This window comes from Mauremys reevesii, linkage group 4 (assembly GCF_016161935.1).
Source record: "Mauremys reevesii isolate NIE-2019 linkage group 4, ASM1616193v1, whole genome shotgun sequence".
NCBI classification, from domain to species: domain Eukaryota; kingdom Metazoa; phylum Chordata; order Testudines; family Geoemydidae; genus Mauremys; species Mauremys reevesii.
In genome coordinates, this window is record NC_052626.1 from 91,555,947 (window position 1) to 91,576,431 (window position 20,485).

Genomic DNA, 20,485 nt, shown 5'->3' on the forward strand with positions numbered 1-20,485 from the left:
TCTTGCATTGAGGCTGATATTAGGTATATAACATATCAGCATAGAGACAATAGAGTCTCTCTGCTGAATGCATTCCCAATTCAAATTTACCACCAGATCTTTACACAATTATGACAAACAGTGAAGAAAGCAGTAATGAAATATAAAGTGTTGACTCTTTAATATGTCAAATAAGGATTCTTTATATCATTTATGTTGTGTTGAAGCTATCAAAATATACGTATTTGGAATATGATGATAGATTAAACTGTAGCTTTTTTTAAAATGTACTTGTAAAGAAATTTGTAAAGCAACTTTGAAGATATAGCTTCATTCAATTTTATGTAACAATAGCTATTATCACCAGAAAATGGGCATTAAACTACTTCAGATTTGATACATGTGATAACACACAAACCAACAAGGTTATACCTTAAAATTTAATTTAAAATAACAGTTATTCCAAACACATCCTTGGGAAAACTGCAAAGGTATAAATTATAAATATCCTGATCATTCCTGTATTGAAAACTGGTCGGTTACCATGGAGCAAAACCAGAGTAAGCCAGCCTTAAAGCTTTGTATTGCTTGAAGTTTCATAGGCTTAGTCTTAGACCAGGAGAGAGTAAGTCTGAGATTAATCAAACAAGCTGGTGTTGAATTATGAGATTTAGGGAAACAAGGAGCTTTTTAAATTTAAAAACAGAGTGGCCAAAAAGCTTCAAGGTTGTTTTAGATATTTGACCTCAATGAGATTGAGCTCTTTGGCTTTGCTTTACATTTCTGTAGTTCTTGGCCCTGAACTTTCTTTAGCATATGCTAAAGATGACGCTTATGCCCATTTAAATCAATGCACAGGTGTAATGCTAGCAGATCCTGCTATGAGATCAGGGCCCCTATTTTAAAGGGCTACTCTGCAATCCTTGCTCAAACAAAACAAAACATTGAAGGCATTGATCCTGTATCTTGCCTTACTTACACTGCTGTAACTCAGGAATAATTGAGTTAGTCTGGTGTAAAACCAATATAAGAGAGAAAAATCTGGCCCAATAGGAGATTTGCTCAAGCAATGACTGCCAAATTTGGCCCTACATTATTTAATGGAATGTTGTCAAGTTAAATTCAGCCCAAATTTAAACAAGGACATGCTTTTCTAAAACCTGAAACAGGACAGTTTCCAAAATGTAAAACAAATTCTGAAAAAAAGGGGTTTTAAAAACACACCAACATTCCTCTGCAGTTTTTGAAACACAAACATTGCAGAATTACAACTCTGAAGCAGGTTTCACTGATTTTAATTGTCCAAGCAGAGAGGAAAGCAAAAAGTAAACATTTAGCACAAAGCCTGACAAAGAGTGATTTTTAAAGTGTTCACTTGTTAGAAGCGCGGTATTAATTGTAACATGCACAAAGAAATTTGTTTGCAGTATTTGGTTTCTGTGCTAACCAGATCCCTTTAATTTTTCCATGTGTTTTACTTCTGTGAGATATCATTAAATATGTTCACAGAACTTTTCAGCTTCAACACAGGACAAGCGAGGGAGCCTGTAAGTTGCATGAGAGAAGTTGTCAGGAGTCAAGGAATTTGCAAACTCCGCTGGTGTAGCTGGCAGAGCTCACATGTCCCAAGGGAGGAAAAACAACAGTTCATAACCCTTACAATTTTTAACTGCTAGAACTTACGCGAAGCCTGTTGGGTGCCTGGAAGCAATTGCAACCTCTGCTGGGGGATTTAATGCAAGCTACAGTTCCTGCCAGGCACCTGAAAAAACAAACCTTTGCTGGGGCTCTCACAAAACCTCTGTTCAGTACTTGACCCAGCCGCAATGCAGCTTCTGAGTCCAGTGAGTGGGGTGTCTGGGCTTCGCACTAGGACCCATGTACACTAGCCAAAACTATGTGAGCTGCCTTTGTGTGAGCCAGGTGACTTTCCTGCTAATACTCAAGTGAGTAAGAAACTCGAAGCTAAACTCTAGCATCTTTCCTACAGGAACAAGATACCTACTCTTCTAAATGAAAAACAAATCCACAAAATTTAGGTCCCAATTTTGAAATGTGTGTGTGTGGGCCCAGACACCTGTGTCAAGTCCTATTGAAGTCAATGGAGCTCCTGACAGATGCAGGGATCTACCCACATGGATCAGGCTGAATGAAGATCTTAAGACTGTAAATTCTTCTGGCAAGGTCTGTTTCTCCATATGTGTTTGAGCAGTGCCTAGTACAATGGGGGTCCAGTCCTGAGTGGGTCTCTGGGAATTTCTGTAATAGAAATAAACAAATGGACAACAAGAAAAAAAAACAACAACCTTGAAAGTTCAAGGAAATAAAATTAATTGGGAAAAAGTAGTTCAATTAAACAATCAGGTTGGAGCAATTCTGCTGTGCTTTCCTACTCTACTACCTCATATTATAACCTCATAGCACACTTGCCCACGTGAGCCATGAGTTGACGTCCACTTCATTAAGAAAAATCCCCACCATGGAGGTCATATATTTGTGATTAAAAACCATAGCTACTGAATTAGGTTTGCAGGCTTCTGTTCGTTAACCAAGCAGGTTGCTTGTTGATGAGGAGTCCTTTAAAAGCACTCTGTCCACTTCCTTTGGCCCAGCAATCTGAAACTCACAAGGTACGTAACATCCCTTCCTGCCAGGCCACTTTTCTGGAAAAAGGGCCATCACCAGGAGAAGTCTCAGAAATGCCAATTGTCATGAAAACCTTTCTTTCCAGATTGCCTGGCTGAGCAAAATGCAGTTTTCTTTTTAAGAAAGGGATAAGTGAAAGGCGGTGCTATGACCTTGTGTGCCTGAATTAGCACTAACACGGCTGGAGATGGAGCAGAAGTGCCTCTTTAGCTGCACTTGGAGCAGTACTTGACTCCTGTTGGCGTTAAGGGCAAGTGGAAGTGAACTGGCAAAATAAATAAGGCATTTTTAAGTGTTTCCATTGAATTTTATACTACCATGAAAATGCAGAGAGGAAGTTTAGCTTTAAAATAAAGCTAGGCTTGTGGCTGTTAGAGAAAAATTAAATAGTACACTTTATTCAATTATAATAACGTATGATAAATCAATCAGAATAAAATATCCCAAGAGCTCTGACTACTAGCAAAGGGCATAGATATAAGACCTAACCGAGTTCTTTATCAGTCCTAGTCAGTTAGTTGCAACAATACAGTTCTGCCTCCTGAAAAATGTACTTCATATCACACTGATTGGATTAAACCAATCCAAAATCATCCAGCATTATTTTGCTCACCTTCTACCTGTAAGTAAATAAATTATGGTTAAAAAATAATGGCGGAATTCCCTTCCCAACCTGCACCTCCACCGTGGGTTTTACAGTCCGGATTGCAACGTGACTCTGCCTGGCTCATTTAAATAGGTGCCATTTGACTCATGTGCCCCTTTTAGAAACAATTAAAAGCAGCAGCTCAGCAGTGTGCTTCAGACGTGATTCCCTTATGTATATAGTCTGTAAAGGGCACTGACCTGAAAGATATACCCTAGTTATTAAAATGGTTTGGTTATTGTGCTTATCACGTGTAGATTTCAACATCGTAGCTAGTACAGAATATTTGAAATACAAAATACAGTATTAATAAGCCAGTGTTCACATGCGGATTCCTGTTGAGCCTGTAACTGGGAAATGGCATGGGAGCTGTCCGGATGGTCTGATAAATGAAGTGTAAGGTGGCTTTATGAAATATGGGGGGAGGTTAAGCCAATGCACAGAAAAGATATATTCCTATTAGAATCAATGGCTAAACTCCCAGTCATTTCAATGGGAACTGGATCAGGCTAACAGAAATATCTGAGTGACACTGAGTGCTGCTATATATTAGATTTCAATCTTCTTGGATAATACATCTGTAGAAGGGTAAAGTGAAATTTTGGATTCATTAAGGATAATGAAAATGATCATTAGATGCTCTTCAGAGCACATGAAGATTTTAATTTATGCACTACTTGTCAGTTCCTTTTTCCTATTGGTTCCTGGTAAAGAAGCACATAGTTCTCACATTCTCGCTCACTGTCTGTCACTCTCTCTCTCTGAAATATTGGGAAAGCTTTCTGTGCCCAGTTAGATGCTTGGGTTGCTTTGAGGTCTTGCCTGCCCTTGAGCAAGCAACCAGGAACTGGCATTAGTGCTCACACATTCTGAGAGGTTGTATTCACTCCCCCATCCACCCTAGGGAAGAGGGTCTTGACAGGACTCTAGACACATGTCCTCCAGTGCACTCCACAGCAAGGCTATAACTTATAGTGCCTCCTGGCACAGAGCGTAGGAGCCCTTCCAGGCAAGCAGTGCTCAGGGACCAACTGTCCTAACTTCTCCCTAATGTGCAGTAGCCAGGGACTTTCCCCAGTGCCCCCCCACCCCATCTACAGGGACTGGAAAGCCAGCCAGTGAGCCAGAAATGTTGCCTCCATGCTATAGTTAACCAAACTCTCACTCCAATAAGTGCCACATTCAGCGAGAGAGAGAGAGAGTGAGTGTGTGCATGCGCGCACTGTCCATATAGAACACATTACAGTTCAGTTTCTACTTCCATGGTGACGTTATATTAACAGGGCAGGCTCCAGGTTTTTTGCTGCCCCAAGCAAAAAAAAGGAGTGGAGTGCCGTTGCCACAGCAAAAAAAGGAATGCCGCCCCTTGAAAAGTGCCATCCCAAGCACATGCTTGGAATGCTGGTGCCTACAGCTGGCCCTGTATATTAATAGACACAGATAGTTTTACAGCATAGATAGGATATACAGCTGAGCTCATACTTGCATCTATCAGGAGTATTGCCAGTGGTGCTACACACTAATGCAAAAAACCTGTGTGAGAAGAGAATTAGACAATATGTGATAGTGAGATATAAATGTGCTGGCATTTGGAACTACAAAAATGGCAGTCAGTTCCCCCTATGTCTCCAACTCTCATATTATGTATATATATAGAGAGAGAGAGAGCAATTCCGGGGTTGTTACTCTGAAGCCTAGAATGCCTGGTGAGCCAATGGTAATGCAATGGCAACAGCTACAAGCATGGTTGAGCATGCTTTTTGTTTAAAATATTACCAGGTTCAATCATCACTGGCCTTTGCAATCTATTACCATCCACTTTTTAAGTTCTCAGCCATTTTCAGCTTTTTTACAGTTTTCAAAGTACGGGCTTTCATCTAGAATGTATATATGTGTGTGAGAGAGCATGTGTTTGCATATATTACACAATAAACACACAAATCTGTGTGGCTAGCTAATATTAAACACACCATATACATGCAGGTTGGCTTTTGAAAGGGGTCTCCACAAAGTCTTCATTTGACCTCCCATAATAAATCCCATGCACAATTAATTACAGGTGCTGGAGCTAGCATTTATAGTCCTAGTAATCTGATTTAGGCCTACTACTCAAGATAGAGAGAGAGAGAGAGAGAGTGTGTGTGTGTGTGTGGATACACACACACACACACACACACAATGTATATTGTTATATGCAAAGGTTCACTTTATTCTGTATTTTGTATGTAGCTGTCCATATATAAAAATAACTGTAGCCATCAGAAATGTATAAACGATAGAATTTTTAAATGAAAAATCTCCCTTTTAAATCAATATTTTATAGCTGGTCATTTCTGTGCAATTACAACTAGTAACTGTAATAGACAAATCTCAGTTAAAAAAAGGAAGATTTAATCTAAAGTTGTTTAGCTTTCATACATTTCTGCTCCTGTCAGGTTTTTTTATTTTCTTTTATTAAAAATCATCTTGTGCTTTGAATGGAACATATCATTGTCCTAAAGGATTGTGTGTTTAGATGCCTTTAATCCCGGCACTGGTGTAGTGATTCACTCAGCACCACAATTTATGTTAGTTTAAGTTTACAGCGAAGTGTTTTCTGTATCTACTTATGTGCTGGATTGCACAGCCCACAAAATATAACAGGCTCAAAACTCGCTGTGAATTAGGGGTGGGGTTTTTTAAAGCATCAGATCTGTTCTTCATTGCAGCATTGCAAGTAACAACTGGACTACAATGAAGCAATTTCATAGACGTGGGAATGTTTAGATTTAGCTGCCAATAACTAAAGGCTTTTAGCTTTCGCTAGCCATCACAGTTTGCATTGCATTGCCTGTTGATTTGTCTTCTCTCATGATTTCTTGACATGCTGCTCTCCACCCACATCCACATTAGCAACCCTCACATAAAGCATGTTGAGATATTAACCAGGTTATAGGTTCAGTGGAAAAATTACATAAAGATTATACTGTGTGGAGGTATAAAGGACTGGTATTAACTTTCCAAAAGAACTTTGCTTTCGTTACAAACACAGCTGCTTTTTAAAAACATCCTAAATGAAATAATTGTTTATAGTCAAGAACATAAATATATACATATGCCAAAATACTGTCCTGACCAGCATAAATCAAAGCACAATCCCCATTGAAAATGCTGCTATATTATTGAGTTCATTTAGCACTTAATTATAAATCTCTATGAAGATTGGAAAACGTTTTCCTCTTTCCAAAATACTGTTATATAAGATGACTTTTATATAGATCTGACTTTAGATGAATTTATAATCTTTTCAACCCAAAGTACAGCATGCTTGAGTCATAACATCTATAAAGTTATTTCTTTGAGGACCTCCAATATTGAAAATTGAAAATAAATTCAAACTAACACTCAGTCAATATATAATGTTAACCTAATAGGGTAACAAAATTTGCAACACCACACTATAAGGTTAAAAAGAAAATAGTATAATAAAGGAAATACAAAGGCTTTGGCATGGTTTTTACAATCAACAATGGTTAATTTTGATATGTAGTTGTGAACAACTTCAAAACACTTAAGTTTAAAACTCTTGCAAGCACTTTTAATTGGTTAGGAATGAATTCTAGATGCACAAAAATGATTGGACCGTGAACAATAGTACAACTATATCTAAGAACAATTAACTTTTGCCGACCAAAAAAGAAATGTATGATGCATGAAAATGTGTATAAAACATCTATAGAATATTCTTGTCAAATATAAATGAAATTAACTTTATTATAGAAATCATTCTGGGAGATTTCTAGGGAAGACAAATACTTACATTTTGACATAAAACAAATTGGATTATATCGAAGACACAATCTACCTTTTATCTATCAAACTCTTTTCTTCATTGAAGTTCTCTTTTACCCCTTGTTTGCACATAAGCTTCATCTGTTAACAACCTTTGGAAATACCAACAGATATTTTTCTTACATAAATCTAGTGCGTATTGTTCCAGGTTTAATTATATGCAATGGAATGATACAAACTTGGAACATCAGTCCATAATCTATAAACAGATTGGTAGAAGTATTCGATATATCTTGATAAAACTCTTAAATTCGTGGCAAAGCTTGTTGATCATGGCTTCCTCTTTTCTTTTTTTTTTTAGACAACTTCATGACCAACACAGATCAAACATCCATCCAGTCTACATTGTTCTTTTTTTTTTCATTATAACATACAAATGCCCATTTACAAATAATACACCAAAATGAATAAAAGTTTGGATACCAAAATGAAGATTTGTTCCAACTGATATAATGCCTTCAGTGTACAAAGGTCCATGTTAAAGTCTTTTCCATGTGTTACAGAATAGGGCACAGTTGCAGTACAGAAGCCATTCTTCCTTTATAAAATACTGCTGAACATCCAACTGTTGTCCATATAGTCATTTATGGAATTAACACATGTTTTACTGTAATCTTGGCCAGTATTGAGACATATCAGGTTCACTGCCAGGAACTTGAACTGGAACTGACACGCCAGGTGAAATAAGACCTGAAAAATGAGTGTGAAATATATGTTTTAGCTTTTCTACATACAACACATGTGTCTGCTTTACAGTTTTAAAGAGTTGTTCTTGTATTCTGGAAAGTATTAAGTCAACCTACCAATTTGCAGAATCTTAGGATTTGTTTGTATGTTTCAAAAGTCCTCTGAACACATAGAATTGAATTAAGTATCAGAGGGGTAGCCATGTTAGTCTGTATCCACAAAAACAACGAGGAGTCCGGTGGCACTTTAAAGACAGATTTATTTGGGCATAAGCTTTTGTGGGTAAAAAAACCCCACTTTTTTAACCACAAAAGCTTATGCCCAAATAAATCTGCTAGTCTTTAGGTGTCACTGGACTCTTTGTTGTTTTTATAGAATTGAATTGTTATTACCAATAAATTTTCATTTCATAAGATAAAAATAAACCAAATTCTCAGCTTATTTACACCAGCTGAGAATCTGGCCTAAAACATATAAAAGTTTTCACTATCAGGCCTTTTTATTCTCAGAAATCTGTCTAATTTGCTCCTGTTTACAACAGACGGTTTGTTCATTCATTTCAGTTAGTTCCCCTTATTATAAATACACTGAAGCCTCTAACAAGAGATCAGCCTGATAGACACCCTCATGTCTTAAAACTCTGCCCCACCGTATCTGCAAATGTAGGCCCCAATTCTACAAACACTTACACACATGATTAACTTTACTACTGTGAGTAGCAATCCCATTACAATCAATGGGACTACACACAGTAATAAAGTTAATTACATGCCTACTTGTTTGGCATGATCAGGGCCATCCTGAGAAAAATTCTCTTGCACCTTCATTAGAAGGACACTTCCTTTAAGCATCCAGTTTTTGTCTCTCCTCTCAGTTGTAACTTAAAATAAGATTTCAATGGACACCCCAAAAGCCAAGGAAGGTTTTATATTTTGGGGTCAAATTCTGCTGCTATTTAAGCCAATGGTAACAGGTTTAGACCTTTTGGCAGCCAGATGGTTAGCACCAAATGAATATTAGTCTAAAAGAAAGACAGGGTAGAATACTGGTGAAACCAAACTATGGGAAATTTATCGTCATAGAAGACATTAATGGACACCTACCTGTTGAAGTGGTTCCAGAGGTGCCCATTGGCTGGCTGTTCATGTGTGTCTGCATGTGAGGAGGTGTGTACGTATCATAGCTCCGCCCATTCACTGACGGACTAGTGGGCAGCATGCAAGAGTAGGAGGAAGTCTGGCTGGGTACTGGGGGCTGTGGGGAGGAAAGGACAAAATAATGTTACAAATCTATTAATTTAAAATTATTTGAAGCCTCCATTTCATCTACTGGTATCTACCAGCACACAGACGTTTCATAGGCCCTAGTCTCTTTTGCATAAGCACAAACAAGCCAAAGTTAGTCTTCTAAATCCATATTTAGGACCTTAAGTGAGTGGTCTCTTTTCAGAGGTGATGGTCAGTCAGAGCTCTTATTAAAGTCAATAGGAGCTGAAGCTGCTCAGCATATCTGAAAATCGGGCCATTTTATCTAAGTGCCTAAATATGGATTTAGATACCTAACATTCAGCGCCCAAGCTTGAAATGCTGGCCTTGTTGTTGCTTATGCAGAGGAGAATAGGCCTCATGATATTTGCATGTACAGATAGAGTGCATGTGGGCCCAATTCTGCTCTCACATACACTGGTGTAAATCAGAAATAACTTCACTGGAATATACCAGCATATATGTGTGTGTGTGTGTGTGTCTCTCTCACACACACACACACACTTTTCCAGTGTATTTCTTGGTGGTATCCATATCAGTGGATTACTCATAACTAGGACTTTGCCAAATTCACAGCCATAAAAAACGCGTCACAGACCATGAAATCTAGTCTCCTCCCATGAAATCTGGTCTTTTGGGTGCTTTACCCTATACTCTACAGATTTCATGGGGGAGACCACCATTTCTCAAATCAGCGAGTCCTGACCCAAAAGGGAGTTGCGGGAGGATGGAGGATCACAAGGTTATTTTAGTGGGGGTTGCAGTACTGCCACTCTTACATCTGCGCTGCCTTTAGAGCTTGGTGGCCAGAGAGCAGCGGCTGCTGGCCAGCCACCCAGCTCTGAAGGCAGCACCCTGCCAGCAACAGCACAGAAGTAAGGGTAGCAATACTATACCATGCCACCCTTACTTCTGTATTGCTGATAGTGGCGGCTCAGGTTTCAGAGCTGGGCTCCCAGCCAGCAGCCACCGCTCTCCAGCTGCCCAGCTCTGAAGGCAGCGCTATCCCTACAATAACCTTGCGACCCCACCCCCAACACCTTTTCTGGGTCAGGACCCCTACATTTACAAAACCATGAAATTTCAGATTTATATAGCTGAAATCATGAAATTTACTATTTTTAAAATCCTATCACTGTGAAATTGACCAAAATGGACCGTTAATTTAGCAGGGCACAACTCAAAACAACTGAAATTGGCCCCAAACTCATGACAACAAAATCTTGTACCACACAAGCAAATATTCCTTACATGCATACACACTATCTATACACTACCTGCAAAGAATATAATGTAAATAAAATATGCATGGTAGAACATACACTGTCATTGATTAAGGCTGACCATGCACAATCCACTTACAAATTCATTTCAGTCATCACCTTTATGAATTATACAGTTATCTCTCAGCAATTAATATTTAGGCTGGGATTTTCAAAGGGGGCTAAGGGCGTTAGGTGCCTAACTAGTTGCCTAAAACTATTTTGCCTCTGTAATAAATGTCAAGCCAAAGGAGGAATAAAGTTTAAGAGGGTCTCCTGCACTCCCACCGTGTATCTCTGGCATACATTTTGCCATCCACTTTCTGACTGACATGAATTGCACCAAAGGCCTCAAATATCAATAAATAACAGTTTAACTGTTTCATTGTTCTACAAGTTTGAGGGATTCTGCCTGCAGCACCAAACTTTGGTTGATTCTGAGCAATTAGTAACATAGTAATTAGTACACTGGAACAGCTCTATTGCCCATCTAATCTAATATCCTGTCTGCCACACTGATCAATGCTATATGCTTCAGACAAGGCTATAAAACCCTCACAACTGGCCAGTACCATTACAATGCCCACGTCCACCCCCCATTTAAAAAGTTATATTTTGCATCTGAAAGGACTATAAAGGAGTCCCCAGAGGAGTAGATTCTTTCCTAACCCTTCTGTTGATCACTATATGCTTTCAAGCATGAGGATCAAAAGCTCTTGGAATCTTAACTTAGCTAGCATAATTGCAGGTGCCAATCACACCTTTCTTTCTCAGATGTTCCTAATGTGCCCAAAGCCATATCACCTGAGCAGTAAAAATCTAATCCTTTTAGCAATTTACTAAGTTGTTTGCCTCAATAATACTGCAGCAAGGAGTCCCACAAGTTAATTATCTTTTTCTTAAACAGGTATTTTAATTTCTTCATGTTAAATTTATTGCCTTTTAATTTTGAGTGCAATTGGACTTCTCCACACAATACCATTCATTATTTTATATAACAATCATAACCCTCCCCACTCCTCTCCTTTCCAAACTATATAATTTTAGTCTTTTAAATTTCTCTTCACTCCACTAATTGTTATTGCTGCTCTTCCCTTTTTGTTTCTGCTAGGACTGTAAGGGAAATATTTTCAAAGACACACAGGTGTGTTATACACTCAGCATCTATTCACTTGCGCTGAGAGCTGGGACACCTAACTGCCCTTTGTGCCTTTCAAAATCTCTTCCTTAATTCGTACTGAGGGCCTGTCTTTGCATTCCTGGCACACTCCACGCTCCACTGACTTCTGAGGGACCTTTTGGCACACAAAGTTGAGGATCTGGCCATTCATCACTTATCTGATAGACAATTTATTATATTACTTACTTGCATAGGCAGGTTGTTAGCCATTGTGAAGCTAGGCATTGGTGGCAGAGCACTGTATGTGTTTGTTAGCGCAGTGTCTGTTCTGCCCAACATTGAACCTGATGTGAAAGAGGAAACTATAATAAAATAGACAAATAGGAGATGAACACATTAGTTTAAGCTTCGATAACATTTGTTATATATATTCAGAGGATTATGTTTTAGTTCCCTAAAAGGATGACTTAATCTGAATATATGTCTTAGATTACCGGGTGTGGTAGGTTGCGGGATTGGTTGGTAGACACTTGTGCTGAAACTACTGCTGATGGGAATATGGCTGGGTGTGTTGCTGGCTTGTCTTCTCTGATTCCTCAGTTTTTCTTCCCTTCTCCATTTTGCCCTCCTGTTGGAAAACCACACCTGAAAATAAAGGGTTTTTTAAAATCATTACATAGGCAAGATTATACCTACATGTCCCCACATCATTCATTACACGGCATGGCACATGCTAACATATAGCCTCCTTGGAGAGTAACAATCCATTCAGTATAAATCAACCCTACGTCTGTTGTTTATGCTCATAAAGCTGGAGATGGACAAATGTTTGATCTGGATCAGTGGCTTCCTTGTACCTTGAAAAGTCAGTCATAAAAAAATTTAAGGGCACAAGAATTTGAGTACCTGTATTCTTGCTTCAGGTAGGTCTATTTTGGCAGCTAGTCTCTCCCTGGCAAACACATCAGGATAATGGGTTCTCTCAAATTCTGAAAAAAAGAAACAATGTCACATTAGTTCTAAAGACTTTTTTTTAATGACTTAACATAGCTAGAATTGAAATGTCAGGTTATTTCTTAGCATTTCCCATGCCCTATATACTCTACAGGACAGTCACGTAAAAGTGAAGTTGAAATTTGTGTGGGCTAGTAATGGGGCAATAATTGTGCCATACTCACACAGGTATCCCCACTCAGATCACGTGGGTAAGGATTTATGGGACTGGGTTCAATGTGAATATTTTTCAGGGAGTGTTAGGGTTCCAGGACCCTGGTCAGAGGGGACTCAAAGCAGCTGTAAGTCAATCACCAGCAAGTGGCTTGGCACCCAGCTGTTTGCCGCCAGTGCAGGATCTTTGTGGTCATGAGGCCCTCGCGCCAAACCCTCTGGACATGTCACAGTGTGACCTGTAGCAAGGATGGGTGAGCAGCAGTTGGGAGTTCCAGAACTCTCGTTCAGCCAGCATGCACAGTGTGCCCTGGGACTTTGGGAAGGTTGGTATGTTTGTAATTAGGGGATTGGTGGGGAGCTGTGAATAGAATTGTATTGTGCCCAGGATAATCTTAATGCACTCTGACATATTTTTTCTTTTAAAATCAAACTTTTTACAGCTGTTCAGATACTACAATGATGAATGCCATAAAAATAAACCTTTGAAGCATGATGGGGGGGGGGGGGAACAGAAGGGTGGGAAGCACAGATTTTATGTACCTTTCTAGCTATGTATATAATGTCTGTGAATGCCGCACTTCCATTTAGCTATGAACATAACCAGGATGCATTTTGCTTTTCTCTCCTATTTTAGTCGTTTGAAAATGTCACTCACCTTTCTCAAGGGCTTCAATTTGCTCTTGGGTAAAGGATGTCCTATTTCTCTGCAGCTTTCTTTTCAGCTGAAGTCTCATCTGGGCCTCATCTGAATCTTCTCCATTAGAGCTGATGGAGTTTGTGTTTTCACCTCCTCCTTCCTGTTGTGGACAGCCATCTGCAACAACCACAACAGAAAATTAAAACAAATGTAGCCCAACTATCAGCTTCCTATAGTTGCAATATACAATAATAAACCGGGTCAGCCATGTTTGCTGACATCTTTTCTTAAACACACTTGAAGTGTCAAAGTAATAGCTCACTGATGACATAAGGTATATAACAGCATTTTATTTTCCAATCTTGGCATAAATATTAAATACAAAAACTCACTGTCATATAATTATATTTTCCTTTTTTACTCTGGAATAAAACAGGCATAAAAATCATTTCCAGTGAAAATCAGTCTTCATATTGAATCTTTACTAAAAAGTCATGCCAGTCTCCTTTCTCTGCAGAATTTATTTACCTATTGCTATATTTAAAATGGTGCTGTTCAGTATTTCAGATTATCCATAATCAGTAATTCCTATCTAATCAATTAGATGTTGATAGGTTTGTAGAAAATGCTATTAAGAAACCAAACCAAGCTTGTAATCTTTTTTAAAAAATATTTATCCAGTTTTTATTTGAATTCTGCACAGTCAATTTCATTTTAAAGGTTGTGAATTTAGAAGTGCCTGCATTGTTCTGCAGTTTTATTCAACTATTGTATGAGTGTGCATTGCCTTGACACCTATTACTGAGCACAGCTGTAATTATATCATCACCAAGAACAGGCTATAATTGCTGAAAATGGAATTTTATATTTAGATAAAAGGACTGTCCATTCTTTGTAATGTGTTGCACCAGAGAAAAGTAAGATTTCTTTTAAAAATTTAACATGTAATTTTAAAAGAAATAGTAGCGAGTTCACTAACTAGCTAAATATGCTAGTCTGCAGCTGAACATTTGGCATATCATTTAAGTGGTACATTTTTAATTAGGGCATTTCCACCACTTTTAATGTAATTTCTATCATTAAACAAGGGGAAATTTTATTGTTTTCACATTTCTGTAGGATGGAAAGATGTGCACTGGATCTAGCTGTCTTTCAAAGTGGCTGCAGACACCCAGGAAGGTTTGCAAAGGAATGGACATTTCTGTTAAGACAGAGAAGTTGTCACTAAATTAACTCTCCCCCTCTTTTCAGAGCATATTTTTTCAAGACATTTTGCTGTTGCTAAATGAAAGCTGGACTAAAGGAGGCAGGGGTTACTTATACTAATTTGCTTTAAAAGTTATGCTACAAAATAAATGGCAACCCTCCTGTTACATCCTTTAAATATTGTGGGAAATCAACTTTAAAGTAATATCATTTATAATCAGCTAACAATAGGCACAGCCTTCAAAGCTTTCAGCGAATTGTGACAGAATCTGGTAGGATCTTTTCAAACACTTTGAAATGTTTTAAAACCCAAACTTTCTTCCCCATTTAAACAGTTGGATTCATCTACAGTGGTCACCATATGGGCGTTTGTAGATCTATTGAGATGACCACCAACACTTGAATAGAAAAGGGCCGCTTTTCACCAGTACACAATGCCAGCAGAGTAAGGGAAACTATTAAACTCTTGGGGCAGGAGGGTTGGCAAACTTTCGTGGGCAGAATTTTGAGGACACAATCAGGGCGGACAACAAAAAGATTCTCTTGAGGCGTGCAGTGGTCCACATTGTATCACAAGGATCCCAGTCAACAGACTTTTCAATGAAGTATGTTAACCTTTATGCACTACTATCATTAATCACTGTCCCCTGGGCTGGGCTACTCAATGCTAGTTAGGATTTTTACTTTCTATAGGATAGGAGAAAGAAAGAACACCCCTAAACTTGTGAATAGGACATCTCTATACACTGAGCCTGTTTACTCAACACCAGAAAGAGAGAAAACTACTTAGCTAAGATTAGATAAGCTTCAACTAACATATTAGAGCACAAGGGTCTGTTTTTATTTACTAGTGAAAGTTGCTGGGTGACTTTTTAAGTGTTTCCCAAGCAAGGACTTGTGTGTTCACACCCTAGGTTTTATTTGGGGAGGTGGAGGGGTTTAGAAAGGCTTCCCGGCTGCTCTGCTAGTTCCCCCTGCTTCTTAAGGAGCAGCAGCATTTTCCTAGCCAAACTTTTAAACCGACCCCTGTTTACCGAAGAAGAAACCAAACTTGCAACCCTCACAGCTACACGGGAGATTCTTAACTTCTTGGACGCCGGAATGCGCTAGGGAAGGCGTCCTTGTAAAAGGCATTTTCACTGCACAGCCGGCTCTGTTTCTTTCACAAAGCTCTAGGGGTGTCTTCAAATACTATTTTTTAAAATCAATCCCTTTCTTTCTGGTTTAATTCTAGCCACCTGAAGTTACGTGTGGTAGAACCGATCCGAGCCCTGGCGGCAGTGGCTTGTTCGTTTAAAAGGCTATATCGCACATTAGTTTCATTTAAGCTGGTTAGTGATCAAAAACCAGTGCCCGTGTAATTTGTCAGCAGTTATTAATGCACAGCCTCCTTCATGTGCAAGCCTTGTACAAAGAGAGAGGTTACAGCCAGATCACTGAATATACAACTCGATCTTGCAACAATAAACTGTAGTTGCTCAATCTTAAACTTAAAAATTGAGTGATTGAAAAAAAAAATCTTTATTTTTCCGGAGCCAACCATCCCTTCTAAAGCTTCAATGAAGGGCTTTTTACTGTCTTAAAACAGCTTTTCTTGCAACCCCTGGGAAGTTTCGCTTTGGCTCGCTTCCTTTTCCCAAACTTGTGCTTTTAAAACACTGTTGATCGAACTAAAGGTTCGCTATGGAATAACAAATATGATTTTTTTAAGTGTCAGACAATTAAGATGTCTTCTTTTAAAAGGGGGCCTTTTTAGAAACGTTCTCAATAGGCTGGTCCACCTTCTAGACCTAATCCGTAAGAAAGCGAGTGAATGTGCGTCCCATTATCCTATAGCTAGACCATCTGACGCTGGCTGTAGGATTTGTTTCCTGGAAGAAGAAGAAAAAAGACTCTGGGAAATAAAATCATTCCTTAGTTTCTTAGTGTCTTAATCAGTGAGGCGGAAAACAAGCAAAAAAAGATAGCAAACCAATTGCGGCACCTTTCAGCTGCAGAGCTGGGATCAAAACATTGTAGCATCTGTTGAAAGAGAAAGTGTCTAAATCCTATAGAAGGCTTTAGTCTTATAAGGAGGGGGGGAGATAAGAAACAGTGTCTCCGTGATCCCTAAACCCACTAAATCACTGGAGAATTTCTCCCGGATAGAGATGTCTCTTTTTGTTCTGTCAGCCCTCATGTATCCATTATTTTATTCACTGCTGCATGGCGTTTATCAGATTGAGACCATATTTGTCCCCCTCTGAGACCTAACCTTGCCTTATGCTTTCTGAGTAATGGACTCTTAAAACCCAGGAACATAGCCCTGCAAGGAAAAAACATTAGCGCCAGCATGAATATTCCAGAGGAAATCCATTTTATTCATTTTAATTTTGTGATGCAATTGCTTTGAGTGTCTGTACACACACACACACACACCCCCGCCAGCCCCCAGCCTTCCTCTCCCTCGCTCCATGGTCCAAGGCTGATGTGCTCCAAGCTGGATGCGCATGGGAATGTTTTGCTTGATTTTATTTTTTACTCTCTCTCCATAGCTGAAGCTCGGACTGATGGCTAGTGCGTCTCTTTAACCCCGGCACATTTTGGGGGAGGGGGGTTATGCCAGAAACAAGCCAAAATCCACTAATACATGTCACACAACGCCAACAATCCCAACACTAATTCTCCAACGCAGGGGGGGAAGAGTCTAACAAACACAATGAGACAAAGACATCCCAACTGCCCCACAACACGCATTATATAACCATTGCAAGCAACGCTCGTCACCCGGCCGCATCAGCCTCTGGCCTGTTACAAACAAACCCACCCGCTTTGGAAAGCAGCGAGTCTGTTTCCCACCATCCCCACCGATTTCGGGCTTGGGCAAAGGGGGTGTTTGGAAGAAGCTAACAAGGGCTCTTTGGGCAGAGTTGGGGGAGGTGATCTCTGATTTAGCAACAAACCCAGACTCTCCAGTCTGTCTGGGTGCGGGGAGGTTTCACTGTTCGGAGTGCTGCTCTGACACATTTCTTTGGAGTGGGTGTAGCTTTGCATCCCGCACTGATCTCTACATTTAACACGTTTTCTAAAACCCAGAGAGAGGAAAAAAGTGCCTGAACAATTTTGAATTCTATTGACGAAAATGACACTCATTTTAGTTGATACAATACGGGGCTCTGAACAACCTGTAATTTGATTTTACAAGGAAAAAAAGGAGGGGGGGGGGAGAGAAAGATCCTAAAGACTGAGGAGGTTAAACTCGAAACATTTCACCTACAGGCACCCAAAGCGAGATCGCCCCCCCACGCCTGCCCCTTCCGCCTGACTGGGTGCTATGGGGAGGGGACGCAGCCTTGGGTGGGGGCTCCACCCTGATCAAATCCAACCTTCACCCAGCTAAATAATTCAAATGAATTATGAAACCAGCAATGACTAGTCAAAACCCACGGAGAATGCCACTCGGTGTGGGCCCCGGGTCTGTGAGTTGGCTAGACATCAGCTTAGACGTCTCCAAACAGCGATAGCGACACAGGGCAGATGACACTTATGTACATACAGGTTACACAGAGACATTTTAGAGAGTTGTCGATACACAGGGTAGATTCTATGCGTATATCATATGAGTTAGCTATAGCGAGCTGGTTTAGCTACAGGTATATAGATTAGGTTGCACATATAGCTGCAGAGTTCTACATATAACTCCACAGCTCAGCTAGAATCCATAGACAAGGTGTAGATTGGCCACGGTTGGCTCCTTTAGCCACCTTCCCCCTCCGCAGAAGCAAAGGGCCAGGCAGTCCCGGGGCTAGGGGAGTGACTAAGGGCACTCGGACGCTAGTTAGCCTTCCCTTCCCAGGGCAAGCCTCGGTTACTCTAATGCCCTTCCCGTCTCCTGACAAACCGGGAACACTAAAGGCTGCCTGGGAAAGTTTGAGCCCACAGGTAAATGGGCGGGCAGGGCGCTGAGACCCATTACTTCGGCTGAGTTCTCTGAGCTAGCCAGGGACTGGGCGATCATTAGGACTCTCCCGGTTCCAAAGAAGGAGATGATATTAGACACAAAAAAAAGGCGAGAGCTTTGCTCTCTATCTTTCTAGTGTCCTTCATGGATTGTTTTCTTCTCTTAAAACTGACATGTCTAATTGGCAAGCGGTGCCATATCGTGTCCAGAGGTCTCCTGTGGAACATTTCTACAGCTGTCTCCTTCAACTAGACGCTTATTCATGTCGCCTTAATGAGAAACAAAACGATCTCTAATGAGCAATTACATAGCGACAGAATTGTTCCCATAACAAATTCTTGCGTGTGACAGAAACATCCTTTGTACCAGATATTCCGCATACTGTTACTGATTTTTTTTCCTTGCGGGGCGAAAACAAAAAGCAGGTTGTTGGATAGACACCTCTTCTAAAGAACTGACCACGGCTAGGGAAAGGTCTGAGCCTGAACAGAGACTGTATTCAAAAAGGAGCCATTAACCATCTTAATATGTAACAGACCATCCCATTATCCTTTATATTATCCCCTTGTCATTCCTACAACAAATACCTATTAATCTTCAGGATAAACAGGTTCCTATATTTACAAAAGTGTTTCAGGTCCACTGAGGAGGGACAATAATCAACCCTACAGAGATAGTTACCTACAGTGTGGCCAATCTCTCTAGGTTTAGAGACACTCACACAAAAAGCCAGCTTGGATGTTGAGCAGAAACTCTAATTAATAGGCTGCTGGACAAGGTAAAGATCAAATCAATAGCTCAGGCGCCTCCCCCACATAAAGCCAGGTCTGCGTTGCTATTTCGCTGGCACAGGATTCTGAATGCAAAATTCAAGAACCAAACTGGAAACCAATCAGCTAATCAGCCCCAACGCTTCCGTATAGCTGCGCTGCACACCTGCATTTATTTCCCCATCATTCCATATGCGTTCTACTCACAGTCACATAATTTGTCAATTACAGTAAAGCGCAATATGATACAATCATGTTTACCTCGCAGTCTGTCAGCGAGCTAACTTGTCATACTCCTCCAAGAGGGTGGTTCTTGATGTATTTAAATGGGAGATTTAACTATAACACTGCGTAGGTTTCTTGGAAAGGGGCAAAATATTAATTTCAACAGGGATACATTGGGGGGACATTGCAAGCCTCAGGGGGGACATTGCAAACCTCACTTTGACATATTTTTCTGTGGGGAAATTCACAGCGCAGATAATCAACGCCCATGTTCGCCTTTGCTTTTAGTGTGCCATCGGAGAGCTCAGACGAGGCTGTGTTGAGAGGTGCCCTTTTGTTGACAAGCTTTGCAAAGCCCAGAAGCGCATCTGACTGGGATCTGCCTTACCTTGCGTAGGCTGTCCTGGCACTGACGTACCGGGGTACCATCCGGGTCGCGTGCCCCATGTCCCTGTCTGCCCATTCAGCATTCTTAGCTTGTCATACATCCCATCTGCACCCATCTGTTGCTTTTCGCTAGCCAGGTTGCGTAGAACTCTGTTTATTGATGATACCTGAAAGGCAACCAACATTAAACAAAATGGTAGTGTGCAGCACTCTGATAACAAGACTTCAGTTCAGTATCACCACACTCCTCTGCAACAGGGCTATGGATTGATTTAACCTGAACATAATTAAAGAGATTATTTGATAATAATTTGGCTGAGTAAAGCAGCTATCATAGACTGATCGCTTTGTATTACGATTTACCAGATTCCATTAATAAACCCATAGAGATTTTCCTTGTTTCAGTCTTGCATATATATATTCGTGAATTCCTGATGGATCAGACGTAAAGGATAACCCGGATTTTTAAGTCATTTATCAAGTTCTTTATGCAAAAAATTGTCTGACCCTGCCACATGCAAATGCTGTGAACTACCATCCTCTCATTTGATATCAAAACAAAGGAAGCAGAGGCTCGCTACAGCTACCAGGCACCGAACACAACAGATAGGAAGATTTTTTTCATGAACTTACACTGGGTATATTATCGTTGGTACAGACCCCCTCTGATAGTAATCTGTCTCGAATCTCCCACGCAAAGATGGAGGGGCACTC

The 20,485-nt window shown here is 40.1% G+C and overlaps 1 protein-coding gene across 16 annotated transcripts in view; it reads right to left on the bottom strand.

Annotated features, from left to right (window-relative positions):
* Window positions 1-7,403: 7,403 nt before the first annotated feature.
* Window positions 7,404-20,485, bottom strand: part of PAX6 (paired box 6) — a 30,915-nt gene continuing 17,833 nt past the window's right edge. For 7 of the 16 annotated variants that reach the window (XM_039538401.1, XM_039538394.1, XM_039538395.1 and 4 more), the window contains 8 exons: window positions 20,405-20,485; window positions 19,773-19,938; window positions 13,262-13,420; window positions 12,343-12,425; window positions 11,931-12,081; window positions 11,683-11,798; window positions 8,893-9,043; window positions 7,404-7,792 (listed from right to left, as the gene is read on the bottom strand). The exon at window positions 20,405-20,485 is cut by the window's right edge and continues 135 nt beyond it. In XM_039538401.1, coding sequence (XP_039394335.1) covers window positions 7,707-7,792; window positions 8,893-9,043; window positions 11,683-11,798; window positions 11,931-12,081; window positions 12,343-12,425; window positions 13,262-13,420; window positions 19,773-19,938; window positions 20,405-20,485 — 993 coding nt within the window. In that variant the 3' untranslated portion in view covers window positions 7,404-7,706. Of the gene's footprint in view, window positions 7,793-8,892; window positions 9,044-11,682; window positions 11,799-11,930; window positions 12,082-12,342; window positions 12,426-13,261; window positions 13,421-19,070; window positions 19,214-19,772; window positions 19,939-20,404 lie in introns of those variants that run through there. The other 9 variants (XM_039538402.1, XM_039538399.1, XM_039538398.1 and 6 more) reach the window with 4 other exon arrangements.